We start from the raw sequence: 17,845 nt of genomic DNA, 5'->3' as shown, positions 1-17,845 counted from the left end.
TGCAAGGTAGAAAATAGGGTTAAGAAAAAACAAAGCCTTTGGGTCTCAGAAACTACTCTGTGCAATAGAGTTAAGCAGTTCTGTGGGGAGAAAATCTTAACCTTTTTTTCTTCTTGACTAGAACCTCTTAATTGCTTGTTTGGTATGTAGGTCTTTTTGTTTGTTTTGAGCTCTGATAATGTTATTGTGGGATTAAATATTTAAGCAAACAATTAAGCAGACAAGATGTGTTTTTCCTTGGAAAGTAAAGGACTGCAGAGCAGTCCTGATGCTTTTCGAATAGCTTGCTAATGTCTCCTTTTCTACAGTAGTTAAATATAGTAGACTTTGGAGTTAAACTGCTTGGCTTTAGATCCTGCCTCTGCCACTTTACTGCACTATTACCTTGGGCAAGTTACTTAACCTCTTTGTGCCTCAGTTTTCCCAACCTCATTGGATTGTTAAGATGATTAAATATTGATACAGGTTAGTGCTTGTAATAGTGCCTGCCTCAGAGTAACCATTCAATAAATGTGAATTTTAGTGTTATTATCGTTAGTAATACATTTATGTTGAATTCTTCTCTGCCTACATACCTAAGTAGCATGCAGCTGGATTTTTAAGCCTAAAGTTAGCTTTATTATACTGCAGTGATAAAAGATCCTTTGCCTTATTAAACTGAGTAGTTTGTGATACTGACATCACTAAAAACTAGGATCACGTTTTACTTGGTGACTTGTTTTTAGCTGAAAATTATTTTAATTTTTAAATTTTTGATTTAAATTCAATTTAGTTAACATATACTATATTATTAGTTTCAGAGGTAGAATTTAGTGATTCATCAGTTGCATGTAACACCCAGTGCTCATCATATCAAGTCCCCTGCTTAATGCCCATCACCCAGTTACCCCATTCCCCCACTCCCCTCCCCTCCAGCAACCCTCAGTTTGTTTCCTGTAGTTCAGAGTCTCTTATGGTTTGTCTCCCTAGCTGAAAATTATTTAAAAAAAAATACCTTTCATATAGATGATCAAATAACCTGACACTGCTTAGCTGGTTACAGTATTAATGCTGTTTAGTACATCTTGTGTGAAAGCATTTTTTCCTTTTTTCTAAGATGTCACATCTACAAAAATAATGATGTTAATCCTGTAACCATAGCTTCTTTGATAATCCATTTTGGATACTTTTGTCTAATTTCCCTGAAGCTTTTTTTTTTTTAACAACTTTATTGATTTGTTGAAGTACAAGAGACCGCACATATTTAAAGTATAAAATTGAGTTACTGCATATGCATCTATAAAACCAGTATCATAGTCCAGGTCATAACCGCTTCCATTATCTGGGAAAGTTGCCTCATGCCGCTTTATAATCTGAAGTATCACTTCTTCCACCCTGGCACTTAGGCAGTTCTGATCTGCTTTTTGTCACTACAGATTAGTTTACATTTTCCAGAATTTTATATGAATGGAATTACATAGTATGTACTATTTTCTTGCTTCTTTCACCTAGCATAATTTTGAAATTCATCTGTGTTGTCTCGTGCATCAGTTGTTCACTTGTTTTCATTGCTGATTAGTATTCCATCATACAGATGTATCACAATTAGTGCATTAACTCGCCTGTTGGTGGGCAGTGGAATTGTTTCCAGATTTTGATCATGAAAATGATGATGCAGTGAACATTTGTGTATAAGTCTTTATGTGGATATTTGCTTTTGTTTCGCTTGGTAAATACCTGGGAGTAGAATGGTTGAGTCTTATGGTAGGTGGGTATATGTTTAGCTCTGTAGGTCTGCAACTCTGCTAAACTGTCTTCCAGAGTAATTGTATCATTTTATACTCCCACCAGCAGTGTGTGAGAGTTCCAGGTGCTGGAGGCTTCATATTTAATATGCCATTTAATGGGTTAATGAGTTTTATATTTTTATGACACACTGTTACAAAATATGTCATGTGTATCTTAAAATTACTTATTTTGAACCAAGATAATTGCTGTGAACTTTTGTGCATGCTGTGTCTTCTCGTGCCATATGTAAGAGCCCTAACTAATATTTATAGTCTTCTTCATGCCTAATTTTAAATTTCCTGCTTCTTAATGTTTTCTGGTTCTACTTTGCTTATTTTGAATTGCCCCAATGTTCTTGACCAGGTCAGTAAAATCAGCTTGGTGGACCTGGCAGGAAGTGAACGAGCTGATTCAACTGGTGCCAAAGGGACTCGATTAAAGGTATTTATATTATCAAACAGTTGACCTAGTCAATAAATGTTCTGTAACATAGGTCAACAAACTATGGCCAGTAGGTCAAATCTGACCCACCACCTGTTGTTGTAAATAAAATTTTACTGGGACACAGCCACCTCTATTTGTTCATGTGTTGTCCACAACAGTAAGGCTAAGAGCTTGTGACAGAGGCCACATGGCCTGCAAAACCTTTACAGAAACATTTTGTTGATGCCTGATCTATAAGTTCAATGAAAGATAAGTAACGTAACGTAATAATTAAGGAGGACTTGATGGTCAAGGTGAGAGCTGAAAGGTGTTTTGAGGAACGGGCTAGATGGAAGCGACACTAATGGGACAGGGATACATAAGATCCAAATGTGAGAACACACATAGCCCTCTCCAGAGGGACACTTACTTAACAAGAGCAGAAATTACATGTTGGTGAGTTGGGGGAAGAAGGCTGTCTGTAAGCTTTTGGGGCAAGCCGTCTTGCCGATACTTGGGACTGTGAGTTAGGCGTGTGGTCCTGGCATGGCATTAAATGAACAGGGGAGAGACTAAGAACTAAAAAATGTTTTTAGAACTTGTGGTCATAAGTAAACAAAAGTGCTAGCACAAGGCTTAGTTGTATCCTATGCATTATAGATGATGTGGCAGTAGAAGAAATTCTTCATCATAATTCTTTCATGTTTGGTATTGATTTCAGGAAGGAGCGAATATTAATAAGTCTCTCACAACTCTGGGCAAAGTCATTTCAGCCTTGGCAGAGGTGGTAAGTATTATATACTTGGTTACACGGGAAAACTTGTCTGTTCAGCAAATGCACTTGATGACGTTTTATGTGTTTATGAAGACTGACCTTTTTGGCCCTTTTGTGTAATCTTGCTTTTCTTCTTTTAGAGCTTTTCAGATAAGATACTAGGTATAACATACTTTGACTTTCTACTGAACGTAAAAGAGATTAAGGAGAGTGAAAGTGAACATGGATCTGTAAAGGCTAGACTGAAAACTCGCTCTTTACAAAGACCTAGGGTTTGATTGCTTTTTTGAGCCTTACTTCAGATCTCTCATCAAAACCCAGGGGCTTTGTTGCATATTCTTTTCCTGTACAATCTTTTTTAAGTAGGATGCTTTTGGAGTTTTTTAAGCATTCGCCTTGGTGAATGCTGTTGATTTGGGGGCCAATTATATATATATGTATATATATATATATATATATATATTTTTTTTTAAAGATTTTATCCATTTATTTGACAGAGAGACAGCCAGCGAGAGAGGGAACACAAGCAGGGGGAGTGGGAGAGGAAGAAGCAGGCTCCCAGCAGAGGAGCCCGATGCGGGGCTCGATCCCAGGACTCTGGGATCACCCTGAGCTGAAGGCAGACATTTAATGGCTGAGCCACCCAGGCACTCCCAATAATATATTTTTTTTAATTGTGCTATTCTTTCCTATTCTTTAACAGTGGGACACTAAATCTGAAACAGTTTTGTATCAGGGGCTGCATTTTTTAGTTTCAAGGCTACGGAAGTACTAGTCATTGTGCAATCTAGTTTAGTATGTCATTTAAATCCCTAAAAAGAATCAAATGCTTTCTTGCTTGTTTCTGAAAAGTCATACTCAGTTTATTACTTTAAAGTACTTTTTGTTTGAAGGCTTATCCTGTGTTCTCATTCTTTCTTTTCAATGCTTCATCTGTAGGATAACTGCACCAGCAAGGTACGGTGGGCTTTGGTAGGAACGAACTAGCTGTAGAATCAGTTGTGATGATTGTAAATCCTCAGCAGGATGTGTGGAGGCATAAGTAGGAACGGAACCATGAAAAATAGCTTTTTGTTACTTGCTTTCTGGCTCTGGAATTTAGAATTGCTGTTTAGAGTGACCATGAATCGTGAGACTGCACACCAAACCCTATTTAGGGAACATGATGTGCTTTGGAGAAGGAATTCAGAATAAAGGAACAAGAGAGAAATTGAGGAAGCTTCTATGTTGTGTTATTTTAATGATGTTTCTCCTAGTGATCTGTAGGACTGTCACTTGAAGAAGTCACCTATAAACCTTTTGAAAGGGCAATAAAGATATTTCTTATGGGTACTATTCTAAAACATAGCTGCCTTCTTGAAATTATTAGGGTATTTTTCTTAAACCTCTTTATGTAATCTTGTTTCTTGTCATGAAAAGTCATGATCATTTAAATTGTTAAAAAAATTTTTTTTCCTACTCTTTGGTTGTACATAAAGTGAAGGCTATAGAATCAAGTTAAACTCTCTATCTAGAGCACATGCTCTTTGCATCCTTCTAATCCAAATACAGTAGACTTTTCCTTATATTTCTATACAAATACTCTAAAATTTCTTGGTACTATTTTGCGTTAATAATAGAGCACTCAGCAGTTCTGGATCACATGAGTAACATTGGAGAAAAGGCAGTATCTACAATGAATTTTATTTTTTTAAGATTTTTATGTATTTATTTGAGAGCAAGAGAGACAGAGAATGAGCAGAGGGGAGGGACAGAGGCAAAGGGAATGGGATAAGCAGACTCCCCAGTGAGCAGGGAACCCGACACAGGGCTTGATCCTAGGACCCTGAGATCATGACCTGAGCCGAAGGCAGATGCTTCACTGACTGAGCTACCCAGGTGTCCCTGCAATGAAATCTTTTATACTCGTATTTTAAAATATATAGATTATCTACTTGTACAAAAATTACTTAATAAAAAATAATGCTTTTTTTCTGTTTCTTTTGGCTTATTGGAAGAAGCTGCCTTAGATTTAAAAAGTCTGTTATTTGATATTATGCATGTGTGGATATTCTTCAGATATCTAAGTCCCAGAACCATGAAAGCTGTTAAAATTTAGTGGTTTTTCTAACTTGTCCTGTCCATTTGCTCATTTTAACGCTCATTATCACCCAAAGGAAGAGTTTACAAAGTATTTATCTGCATTTTTCCCATATTGCTCCGTGCCACAATAATTTGCAAATGACTTTTTTAAGAACTGGTTTTGGAAAATCCAGTTTAGAACTTTGCATCTATGCCGTAACTATAACAGGTCAAAGACAAATTTTAGTTTTTATGTAATAAGCATAATTTTTGGTGAATTAAAATGTACTTTATTCCCACTGGGGAGAGAAACAGGATTATTACTGTCTATATTTGATAGTACTGCTTTTTAGAGGGACTAGTGATGTAAGTAAGTAAACCTTTTTAGGTAGTTACTAGGCCCTTATTTGTGAGAATAGATGAGATTAATTTGTGTAAGAGAGCAAATAGAAAAGAAGTGGCTAAAATTCTGAGATATTTTCAAATGGAAAAGATGGAAGTTCTATTTATGCTTCTTTATTTAGCTACTCCTTCTTAATTTAGTATAATTGACCAAAATGAAAATAGAACATTTTTTGGCAAAGAGACCACGCTTATTTTTGTAGTACTATTTGCAGTCCTTGTAACTGACGCACTTTAGATCTTGCAGCATTTTCGGTACTAACTGTAGGCAAAGTGAAGTGTTCAGGTGTGGTGAGGGGCTAGAGAAGGAAGAATTGAAGTCTCAGGCCTCAAGAATTTTGCAGTGGACTAATAGTCCCACTAAGCTGTGAAAGACTGAGAGGGTTAATTCTTCCCACAGGTCTGTGTCATTTAGAAATAGATCCTGCTATGGGAAATGACTTTCTCATTGGTGGAAAGTGTGTCTGTGGGTGGAATAGGATGAATCGGAGGGGACGTTTTTGGTAAGAGATAGAATTGAAGTGCTACTTGCCTACTTCCTTTCCTCTTCAACAGACCAGAGGTCAGCTACTTAGTACTCTTTTTCTGAATACTCATGCCTTCACAAGAACTAGGTGGTCCTTAGTTTAACCTCAGATTATACCAGGACTGGGGAGAGATGTGTATCAGTGAACCCTGGCTTCCCCTTGATGGCTTCTTAAATTATCACCACCTAGTCGTCAGCCAGGACGTACTGCAGTGGCTGTTATCTCCAAAGGGTTTGCATTAATTTTTACTTTCAAAGGATATAATTTCCTCCACTTTAGTACTGGCTTTGTACTGGTGTCTTTTGGTCTATCCCATGATAATGAGAAGGGTCACAGCTGTATAAGTAAATGCTTGATACATATATATACACAGACAATTCATCTTGCAGTCTTTACGGATCTCCAGATTAGCAAATCACGTCACTGTCTTAGACCTTTTCAGTCTGAGTACTAACTCTGTTGGTTGGATTTATTTGGGGTGTAATTTCCTTCTAAAGAAACCAAATGTATACTTTTACAAGAGTTGTTAGAGATGCAGCAGTCCACTTGATGATTTGGTGATTGGCCAGGTAAATTTGTTAACTAAATGACTTACTATGCTACTTTCTAAACTGTTATGTGTGTGTTGTAAATTTTTCAAAATAAAATATAAAAAGAAAAAATTACTGCATGAATTTTGGGTATTGTGACAAGTTGAAGCCGTAAATGTTAAATTTCAACAGTGATGGGGTTCTATAGTTTACTTAGGAATTTTAGACTGATTTGCTTTTCATGTGAATTTTTCCTCCCTACTAATGCTAAGACCATTTCTTTTTGTTTAATAGAGTAAGAAGAAGAAGAAGACTGATTTTATTCCTTACAGGGATTCTGTTCTTACTTGGCTTCTTCGAGAAAATCTAGGTACGTTGATCACTGGTGTGAAGTTATCTTTTTAAAGCTGTTTACTGATTATCTTTTGTGGTTAATTGTCTTGTATGTTTGTTTTGGAGAAGAATAATCTCCAGACATCCGTGTTACTCTTGATTTAAACTGGTTGGATTTGCTCACTTTTTAATCAGGGTTTTCTCCCCTATCTTGTTGACCTCGGGACATGGACTGTGGTGTGGTTTTCTTCCTAACCACACCTGCTTCAAACTATCACTCCTTCTTCACACCTCTTTGGAAACTCCATGTTACCTTTTTGCTGATGGTTTTGGACCTTCAGGTCATTCTCTTTATTCTCTGTTCTGTTAGCCTCTTTCTCTCCTTCCTATGAGAAGGGAGTGATCAGCTATATCAAATGTCGCTGATAGAAGGGAAAGACTGAGAATGGCCTGCTGGACTGTCCACATCACTGTGCTTTGACTCACTAAGAGCACTTTGGTGTAGTGGCTGAGGTCTTGAGTGGGGAGAGGGAAACTGGTCCCAGTAGATCCAAACACCAAGATTAACAGTATAACAGTGCATGGAGACATTCAAGACGTTTGTTGACTCTTGATTAAATCTTAGGATCTGAGATGGTGTTATCTAATTTGACATAAATTTAATAAAATTCTTCTTTCTAAAAGAAGTATGATTTGCGATAACCATGATTCATCTTCTTAGGTGGCAATTCTCGGACTGCGATGGTTGCTGCTCTGAGCCCAGCAGATATCAACTATGACGAAACTTTGAGCACTCTGAGGTACTCCAGTTGATCTTGATTGCTAAATAGAATACTGTGCCACCATAAGTCATTTTGTTATGCCATTGGTTTTCTTATGCTGTATGGATAATTTTTTATGTAGATAATGATCCATTCCTCTCATAACAGGGAAAACATGGGTTGGGGGAGATTTTTATTTTTATTTATTTTATTTGTTTTGGGCAGGGGAGATTTTTATTGTAATAGAATTTACCTGTTTATGGTTTTCAGTTTCACTTTGTTATGATTTTCATTTCTGTAAAAAGAAGTTCCCTTATGGTTTGTCATTATAGAGATGCTCAACTCTTAACGAGTAATACAATTATGAGTACACATAGTGTTAAAAAAATTACAGAATATTCATTAGTAAAATATAGTTGACTGTTGAACAACACAGTGGTTAGGGGTGCCAACCCTCTGCACAGTCAAAAGTCCACATACAACTTGACTCCCCAAAAACTCAACTATTAACAGCCTACTGTTGACCAGAAGCCTTACTGATAACATAAACATTTGATTAACACTTATTTTGTATGTTACAAAATATTTTGTATATACATATACATATGTATATACATATACAAATGCCATACTGTGTTCTTATAACAAAGTGAGAGAACATGTTATTAAGAAAATTGTAAGGAAGAGAAAATACATTTACAGTACTGGACTGTATTTATCGAAAAAAATATGATTCTAAGTGGACCCATGCCATTTGTTTTAACCTATGTTGTTCAAGGGTCAGCTGTATTTCTATATATGAATAGTTTTCATCACTTTAATGTGGAACTTTCTACTCTTCTCCCAGTGATGGAAGGAACCCTATACAGTCTGATAAATGCATTTTGAGTCCCCTTTCTGGTATTTATTTCTTTTATGATTTTGGGTAAATCACTAAAATTCATCTGAGCCTTTTTCCTCATCTTGAAAAGATACTATAAAACTTGCTATGCGTATGTTATTAGTAAGGCTCATAAAATGTGTAAATACTCAAGCTGTTTGATTTAGAGAGAGAAATAATGGTATGTGACTTATGAGAAGTAGAGTGTCTGAGGAATGGCAAAAATGCGTGTTCCTTTTGGATATAGATATGCAGATCGTGCAAAGCAGATTAAGTGCAATGCTGTTATCAATGAGGACCCCAATGCCAAACTGGTTCGTGAATTAAAGGAGGAGGTGACACGGCTGAAGGACCTTCTTCGTGCTCAGGGGCTGGGAGATATTATTGATAGTAAGTGAATTAAGGATCAACATGAATTCTAATCTTTTCCTCTTCAGGGTTCTTCTATTTCAACTTAGATTCAAAGAACATGATGAAGTTAGATGGTAGAAAAGGGTTTTTTTTGGGTTTTGTTTTTTCTTTTAAAAAAATCCAACAAAAATGGTATCAGAATCTTTATGTAGTATGTACCAGGCTATCGAACTGAACTCATGAAATTAGTTTTTAAAATGTCAATATGTCACTGCTTGTATTTTTATTAGATTTTCATTTTAGATCAGCAGTGAAGTTTATTTGGAATGTTGAGTTTATTCTCACTGAGAAATTAATCACTTTATAAAATTGTTACTTAAAATTTTTGTTTTTGTATTAGGGGCTTCTCTTGATTAATGTAGTAGTGGTAATATATGTGTAACAAACCCGCTATTCTAGTCCCCTTTCAGGAAGGATTTACCTTTGAGTGGTATCTTCCCCCCCTGCAAAATAATTGAAGAACACTCCCCACCTGGCTCCCTATGAACACACGAAGGGAAAAATACCATTTCCTGTCAATCCTTACAGGGAATATTATTTTACTATGTTGTCTTAAAATGTATCTTTTTTTTAACCTCTGTGATCTGCCCGCATAATGTCTAGTCAGAGGTTAACTGAATGATTCAGGTAGAATACTATATGGGTTTATTTGATAAAGCATATTTTTATTTTTGAGTGAAAAATTAATATTGTTTGAAATTCTAATAAGATTTTCAAAGTCTAGTTCTTCTTACTGATTAGCACCTGAGTTTAAGTGACTACAGTATACAAAATTACAATATATTCTAAGTGTTAATTTTTTCCATCTTCCCAAATGCCACGTGCTGCTCTGTTCCCTCTCTGTGTCATTGCTGAACCTGATCTTTGACCTTTCTTGTATTTTCCCTCCTGCTTACCTTCAGTTGATCCATTGATCGATGATTACTCTGGAAGTGGAGGCAAATGTGTGTATTTCATGTATTGGTTATTTCCAGTACTCTGATTTGCTAATCTGCCTCTGCTGGATCAGCTTTAAAATGAGCTTTGCATGCCAGCAATCCTAGCAGGGAAATCCCAGACAGAGCATACTATAGATTCAGAAATGATCCTGTTTTTGCCCTTCTCTATTTAGCAAACACTGCTGAATTTCAGTTTGTGAATTAAGTAGTCTAGAGGCTTAAGAGTCTCTTGATGCTTCTGCGCTTCAGTTTTTCCACTTATGTGATTAAACTGAATCCAAAGTCGTAGAGGATGATGATAGCGATGACAGCAGGTCACATTTCCTGAGTGTTTATAGTGTACTGGGCCCCATTCTAGGGACCTTGAATGTATTATCTCATTTAACCCTGTCACTGATTCTGGAAAAGGTTCTTTTATGCCCATTTTACCCATGAGGACTCTACTTGCCTGGGGTGGTTAATTTGCTACTGAGATCCCATGGTTTCTGTGTACTTAAGATTGGATAGTGTAACTCAGAGCCCCGGCTTTTAAAATCATTACTATACCTTTTTGGCCTCTTGAGATCTTTCAAGGGTCTGATTATTTAATAGAAAAATCCTTTTAAATTAGCTGTGTAATTCTGAGCCTTGGTGTATGTACAATTAAAAACAATTACTTCCAGTTGGCTAAACTATCCGTTGCTGAGTAGTTCTGTGAGTACCGGGCTAGCACTCACCTGTGCTTAGGCTAAGTTAGTTTCCTCCGTAACTTGGGCCTCAGCTTACATGGTGGTTAGGAAATTTTTTTTCTCCTTTTCTGGAGTTACAAATTAAATTTTAAAAACTTGGGTGTCTAAAATGTATGTTCGAAATGAGGACATTTTTATGAAGGATCACACCTCGTTGTTCTCTCCAGATACCATTAAGTTGGTGAGGACATGATTTCTTACCCTTCTAAGATAATTCACTAGGGGATTTTTATCTTAGAAGAAATGAAGAATCTTGACCTTTTGGTTAAGTTTTAGATTTTAATTGATTTGCTTGTTCATTTAATGAGGCATGTTAATAGGGCTTGAAGGGAGGAAATACATAGGAGAGAGCAAATGTAGCCCCGGCCGCTGTGATGAGGCTAGGCCTTGAAGACACATTAACACTCCAATACGGAGTGACTCTTGGACTGGAACGGCTCTGTCTGAGATTTCCAAAGCTGACCGATACTGATGTGAGAAAGACACCATCTTGTTGTTGCTTTTGTGCTCCAGGTGGTGCTGCTATCAGCTTGTTGCCTCACTCTTTTCTGAGCAGTTTTGGCATCTCCCAAAAAGCTATGCATGACTAAGTTTTAATTTTGTCTCCATGCAGGAAAGCAGCCCTGGCTACTTCTGAATTTCCATTTCAATCTACTACTCTTAATTTCTTTTAGGGCTTGCATGTGTCCATCGGACCTTCTAAACTCCACCCATTCTATTCTTTCCTACCTTGCTGCCGTCTCCTGATGGCTGATTTTTTGCTCCAGTTCCTATCCCCCTTTTAAAACTTGCTTGTTTTCCTATGTTCTATATTTGCAGATGGTGGTTTTCAAACTGTCTTGAAGCATCCACTGGTTTTAAGGGGTTTCAAGAACTGGCTTTGATGAAGTAGAGATGAGTAGACCCAGAGAGAGCATTAACTCTGCATTAACTCGTATCATTTAAGGAAAACTTAACTTAGTTTTGGTATGAATTTTAAGCAATGTAGGTTTTCCCAAATTTTTAAACATGAGCTAATTTTAAAATAGAAATCCATCAATACCTATGGTTTTTCTCTGGTGTCTGACAAGGATGACTAATGAAGGAAAGTACAACAGCAAATTAATGAATTTTGTTGTTTGTGGCTCTTTTTATCAAAACTAAATTTAAAAAACAAAACTTACAGTTCTATTAAAGACCTTAGTAAGTGAAAGTATGTCCTTGAAACTTGAAATTCATACTAGGAACTCAGCTTACCAGTGACTCTTGGTAGTACTGTTGGGCAGAGTAAGAGCCTTATTTTGCAATAATTAGCAAATAATCAGCCTTGATTTTTGTTTGCTCTGATAGATGAGTGTAAACTATACCAACTTCATTAATTTGCTAATTGTTCTTCCCTGTTGAGGTAATTGGCCCTGAGTTCTCAACCAGAACTTACACAAAATTCTTGTGATTTCTACATGGACCTCTACTGTTTAAAGACGCTGTTTGGCGTGTTGACATGTTGTTCTACGAAGGACACTACGGGTTTCTGTGTTAACCGTAGTATCTTCTTGGGAATTTTTGCTGAATGCCATAAAATACTGGGCCAGGTTGATACTACTGATAAATAAATGTTCATCTTTTTTCCTGTACCATTACAAACTACTGGGATTTAAGAGTAGTGAAAATCTAAAACATTGTAGTATTGGAGCTGTAGAAGGAATAGAAAGGATGTAGCATGTCCTGTTTACGGAGAGTGCCTGAGCGTTATCCTTTGAGGCTCTGGTTACCCCCCACCAAATACCATGTTAACCCACCCTGAAATTTTTTAGTTTCTAAATTTTTTAGTTTCAGAAGTGGTTCTTAACCTCTAGGATACCAGTGTTAAAGACAGACGTGTTTTAGAACTGCCATCTAGAACAATTATAACTCGTCTTTGTATTATAACACGTCTTTGTCTTGGCGCTTTAATGCTATCCTTTCTTACGCTGGTGTTCCTTCCTGTCTTTTTTCTCCCTCTGCTCCTTTCCCTCTTTTCCACTTTTTCTGCCTTCCCTTCTTTCTGTCTCCCAGATCTGAAAGATTTTCAGAACAATAAGCATAGGTACTTGCTAGCCTCTGAGAATCAACGCCCTGGCAATTTTTCCACAGCATCCATGGGGTCCCTTACTTCATCTCCATCTTCCTGCTCACTCAATAGTCAGGTGGGCTTGACATCTGTGACCAGTATTCAGGAGAGGATCATGTCTACGCCTGGAGGAGAAGAAGCCATTGAACGTCTGAAGGTAAGTAATAATTCAAATGGAAGGGAGGTGTTCTGTGTAGCTCCACAAAGCAGAGCTGGTCTTAAAAATCACTGAGATTTTTGTTCAGGATACGGAACAACTTTCGAACTCTTAGAGGTGTTCTGAAAATGGAATTTGCTGCTTTCTAAGATAATTAATTTCTTTTTACCAGAATGCTTGAGTCTGACGTGGCCAGGCAGAGATTAGAGAGATGTGTGGCCAGATCACAGGTTGGCCACGAAAATAACTGATAAATAGATAATGTCCTTTAATTCCGAGGTAGTTTATAAGTCACAGGGAAATTGTTAGACATTGAGTTGGAAACTAATTTGTTAGAAGCACTTGGATTCATTTGAAGATGGAATTCTGTATAGAGCCATGTTTGTGTTAGTAAAATATATAGACAACCAAAAGAAGGTTTGAGCATGCGAGTAGCTGTACCAGGTTTATTCAGAGACATGTGAAATGATAATTTGTGGGAGCTCATAGGAAGTCTTGGACCCTGTTCTCTCTGCCATGGGAGGGCTGCCTCCTCCTGTGCCTGTGCCATGGGACCAGGGGCCTCCGTGCTGTGCTGTGCGCTCGGATCCTGCATGTGCGGGTCGACCTGCCATGGCCCCTGGCTTCGCTTTCCCAGTCTGTGGTTGGCTCCGGGGGGGACATTCTTGTCTCTCTTCGTGAATGAGAAAGTGAGCGGTAGCGGCACCCCCCGACTTCCCCTCAGCGACTGACTGCAGCGAGAACAGACGGTGCATCCATCCATCAGATCGCTGTGACAGTATCCCAGATGCTTTGTCTTTGCCTGCTCATTGCCTCCAGGGTGATCTTTTCATCCACACCTTTGGGCCTTTGTATTCTCAAGTGCCAGGGCAGGGAAAACTGGGAGGGCAGAGAAGTGTTCTAGGAGCTGGGAAATTGCCGTTGTGCTTGCAGCCAGCAGGCCTGTCTGTGTTGCACACACCGCGCTCCACGGCCGCCGCTTGCTCGAGCGCTGCTGAGAACAGGGACACGCTTTGACGAATGAATGATGGAGGAGGTTTGCTGAGCTTTTCACCACTAAAAGGGAGTGAAGCTTAATAGTTGAAGATGGCAGATGCTTTCATTTCAGTTTTCAGGTGAGGCCAGGAAAGATTTTATATGAAGAATGGGCCTCTGCTTCTTCTTCAGCCTACTTTTTCCCTTGGCATTTTTTTACTCACTTCTAACCTAAGGTGCTTCAGAAACAAAAGTAATGATCTTGTTCCTTCCTTCAGAATATGTTTGTAGGAAGCGGGTAAAGTTCTGAAATACCTAGCAAAGGGAGAAGGGTGACAAATATATTCATTTCATTGATTGTTGCAGATCAGAGGGTAATTCCTGCCTTTGTAAAATTGCCTTTGAAATTGTAATAAAGACATTAGTGAAGCCTGTGCAGGACAGCTTTATGTGTGTGTGTTTTCACGATGGGCATTGGTGACAAAGTTGTTGTACAGGGTTCTGTTTGGGCCAGTGGGGGAAATGCAGGGGTTCCGGGGGAAGGAAGTGAAATTGCCTACTTACTATTTAATATAAAATGTTCTTTTTCTTTAGGGATTTTGAATCTTACTATATCTCCTATTAAAGCCTTGGTGTACAAATAAGATTATAATTTTCATTAACTTACATCTTGGTGTAAAAGAAAAAATTTTCCTAACTGCCAAGTGGGACCAACCGAAAATAACGTTGAATGTTAGGAGTCAAGATACTAACCAGACTCTTTTAAGAATTAGGTCACCCAATGTCTTCCAAGTAGCTTCTGGGGAATAACACTGCCATTATTCAGGGAACCCTCCCCCCAACCTTCCTACTTCGCACCAAGACCAAAACAAAACTATATTACTTTCATCAGAAAATAAATTTCTCTGCTTTAGTTTTCCTTTAAGTCAACATAAGTGAAATTGTCCATTTTCCCTACCTTTAGAAAATTGTTTTTTGATAGTTTTGCATTGGATCTTGGGTTTTTAATGCAGCACGGCAGTCCACTGAGGCATAAGTGCCTTCGTTCTGCTCCTGTTTTGTGAATGGTGAGAATTCAGTCCAGCAGACCTGCATTGTCATGCCTCAGGCAGACTGCGTCTCGCAGGCCCAGCGCAAGGCCGTGGTTATACAACAGAAATGCTTGAGAATTCTTCGTTTTTGGACTCCTTCGTTGTTGAGTGTTTAGGAGCTGCGGTCCTGAGACATGATACTGCTGCGGGAGAAAACTGCCGTAGCAGAGGAGATTCATTCACTTTCCTAACATTTCATTTCCCTTTGCTTTGCTTTACTTTTGACTTCAAAAATATGATATGTTGGTAAAATACTTTTGCACAGCGTGTTGCTACTGCTTCGTTTTTTGAATAGCTTTTTTCCATATGGAAGAGACTCGGGTACCCCATCATAAAGGATCTCGACTTCTCCACAAACCTCTCTGGCAAATGAGAGTGAAATGTAATTGCTTTCATTTTTTAATCACAACTCAAACTGAGTTGGGATGTATGTATCCTTGATTTGGATTCTTATTCAGTAAGGTTTGAAATTCCTAACTGTAGCTACTGTGTGGTGGCTCTGGCGTTTGTTTATTAGTCTGGCATCAGAGTCAGTACTATGAGTGCCATCGCCTAGGCCTGGGCTATAAATACCCGCAAGTATCCGTTACAGAAGCACGCAAGGGCAGATGCTGTGCTAGGCGGCCGAGGGCCCCACACTTGGAACACACTTGTGGAGCATACTGTGTTCAGTACAGTAAAACCTTGGCTATCTGATGGCTTCAGGGAATGTTCCATGTAGTAAGCATTTAACCTTTTAAATATGACAGTTGAAACTGTAATTTTTTTCATGGAAATATTTCTGACTTGTTCTGTGGATTCCTCTGCCACCTTAACCGAATCATGACAAAGAAATTAAATGTGTTTAGCTGTGTGAACATAATTAGTAATGAGTGCTGCATAGATAACTAGACATTTGTGATGTGAGACCAAAGTTGAATGGTGCCTGAGCCCAACATTTCTTGGAGCTTTAAAAAAAGTTTCCTGATGTCACTTTATAAGAATTTGTGTGTGTACTACCTGTGGGAAGGAAGGACCCTTACAGATTGTCTGGACTCCTCATTTCTGAAGCATGCATCCCAATTTCAATTTAATCTTGTAAGTTGGGTTTCTAGAGTGCGTTATGGGCAGCACTGGGCACCAGTGTGCCAGGCCTGCCCACAGAGTAAGTTGACAACTCAGAGATCAGTAGTTATCTCCTGTTGGCATCTCAGTTTTATTTATGCTAAGTTTGCTATTCAGGCTTGAAGAAATAATATCCTTCACTCTTTCTTAATTGATGGTGAGCTGTTTTGTAGAATATTTTCTTTAAAGCCTAGTGATTCTGCTTTAATTGAAGAAAGAGCATCACGAGTCAGGAAACCCCACTGTAGGGTTTAGTGGCTCAGGGTGTAGTGTGGTCTCAGGTTAGTCTCTTAGCTTCTCTGGTCCCCAGTGTCTTTATCTCTAGAATGCTTCTGGAGTACATGGCTTTTTCTAGCACTGAACTTTTGCTTAATATCATTTTCTTTAACCTTTTTTCAGTTTTTTTTTTAAAAAAGAGCTTTTTTAAAAAAAGATTTTATTTATTTATTTGAGGGAGAGAGAACAAGGGCGGTGGGGCGGGGGGTGCAGAGAGAGAGAAACAGACTCTGTGCTGAGCAGGGATTCTCGATGATGCGGGCTCCATGCCAGGAGCTGGGGATCATGATCTGAGCTGAAGGCAGACGCTTAACTGACTGAGCCACCCAGGCGCCCCTAAAAAATAGCTTTTTAGCCAACATAAAAATTGCAGCGTGAAGCTGTAATGAAAAATAAAAGTAGTACCATATTCAGCTAACTCATTAAATCTCTTTTTTACAAGAGATCATGCCCTAATTTACCCTCCAGGTGGGAAGTAACATTAGAGAGTTCACATTAGACTTGGCATCAGAGTGACAGCAGGATCCCTAGACAGTGATTTTGCTCCCTTGGGGTGAGTTTACAGTTGCCCCAAATAGAATAGCTTTCATACAGTCAGATAAATCTCTTATCAGACATGATCTTTTCCTGAAAATAACCAACCAGGAGAAAAAAAATATTGAAGTTTCTCCTGGGTTAGTTTGTATTCCATCACCAGCATCAGAGGCTCATGGGCCACTCTCTGTATGATAAGCACTAGTCTAGATGCTCGGGTTTGGGCAGCCTATTGTCCTAGTCCTTTCTTTTGAAGTTACCATTTTGAGGTTGTAAAGGTTTCTAACAGCTGTCTTTAGTAAGCCTTACTATCATATAGGATATGCTGCCGGCTTGTCTTGTATTTGCCCTCTCACGGTCCCATGCAAAAGCATTCAGTACTACTCTGTTAGCGTTGTTGGAATAACTTTTGTGGTGCTTCCTGACCACTTGGTTCCTGGCCATCTCCCGCCTTGCTGAAATCGTATGGCTGTTTTCGGCTGCTGGCCCTCTAGCGCAGCACGCTGTTTCCTCTCTTAGCTTGGGAGGGATGCGTGCGCCGCATGCTAGATCAGTCCTCTTGGAGGCCGCGGGAGAGATGCCCTTCAGGTAGCTGTTTCAGTCTTTCAGCCTCTGGGCGTTTGGAGGGTTCAGGATAGCCAGTTCACCTGGTTTTGTCTCTCCCTCTCCACGCTCCCCACTCCCTCTGCAGACTTGTTCTAGCATCTCCCACTTTGTGACTGACCCTTTTCTGAACGAGTACCTTTTCGGTGGCCCCCTTTATGTGGACCGCCCTGATGCCCATGCTGTTTCTAACTTTCCTAACTCGGTCATCAGTTTAGCTCTTCGCCCGCTTTGCTAGTTGTTCTTCACCGTCGTCATCGTGATGGTCTGCGGTTTGTTTCTCCTGACTCCTGTACTCCTCGCTTTTGCAGCTGCCGCCTGGAGTTTTCACTCGTGGCTTTTCTACATGCTCCCGTGCCTCCTTCCGGAAACCCGAATGGCAGACACCTTAGGATTGATTGTATTACATGCTCACTGTTTCTTTCTGTGTAGATAATTATGTTTTCAGATCCCAGAGGCTTCTTACAATGGCCTGTTAAA

General features: G+C 38.9%; 1 protein-coding gene across 6 annotated transcripts in view; it reads left to right on the top strand.

Annotated features, from left to right (window-relative positions):
- Positions 1–17,845, top strand: part of KIF1B (kinesin family member 1B) — a 135,312-nt gene that overhangs the window by 44,436 nt on the left and 73,031 nt on the right. For 3 of the 6 annotated variants that reach the window (XM_045776840.2, XM_045776838.2, XM_045776841.2), the window contains exons 8-13: positions 2,131–2,208; positions 2,912–2,977; positions 6,780–6,855; positions 7,540–7,618; positions 8,707–8,849; positions 12,649–12,782. In XM_045776840.2, coding sequence (XP_045632796.2) covers positions 2,131–2,208; positions 2,912–2,977; positions 6,780–6,855; positions 7,540–7,618; positions 8,707–8,849; positions 12,649–12,782 — 576 coding nt within the window. Of the gene's footprint in view, positions 1–2,130; positions 2,209–2,911; positions 2,978–6,779; positions 6,856–7,539; positions 7,619–8,706; positions 8,850–9,772; positions 9,815–12,570; positions 12,783–17,845 lie in introns of all 6 variants that reach the window. The other 3 variants (XM_045776836.2, XM_045776839.2, XM_045776837.2) reach the window with 2 other exon arrangements.

Source organism: Ursus americanus, chromosome 33 (assembly GCF_024610735.1).
Source record: "Ursus americanus isolate L20-20 chromosome 33, mUrsAme1.1.p, whole genome shotgun sequence".
Taxonomy (NCBI): domain Eukaryota; kingdom Metazoa; phylum Chordata; class Mammalia; order Carnivora; family Ursidae; genus Ursus; species Ursus americanus.
This window is presented reverse-complemented; position numbering and strand designations above follow the sequence as displayed.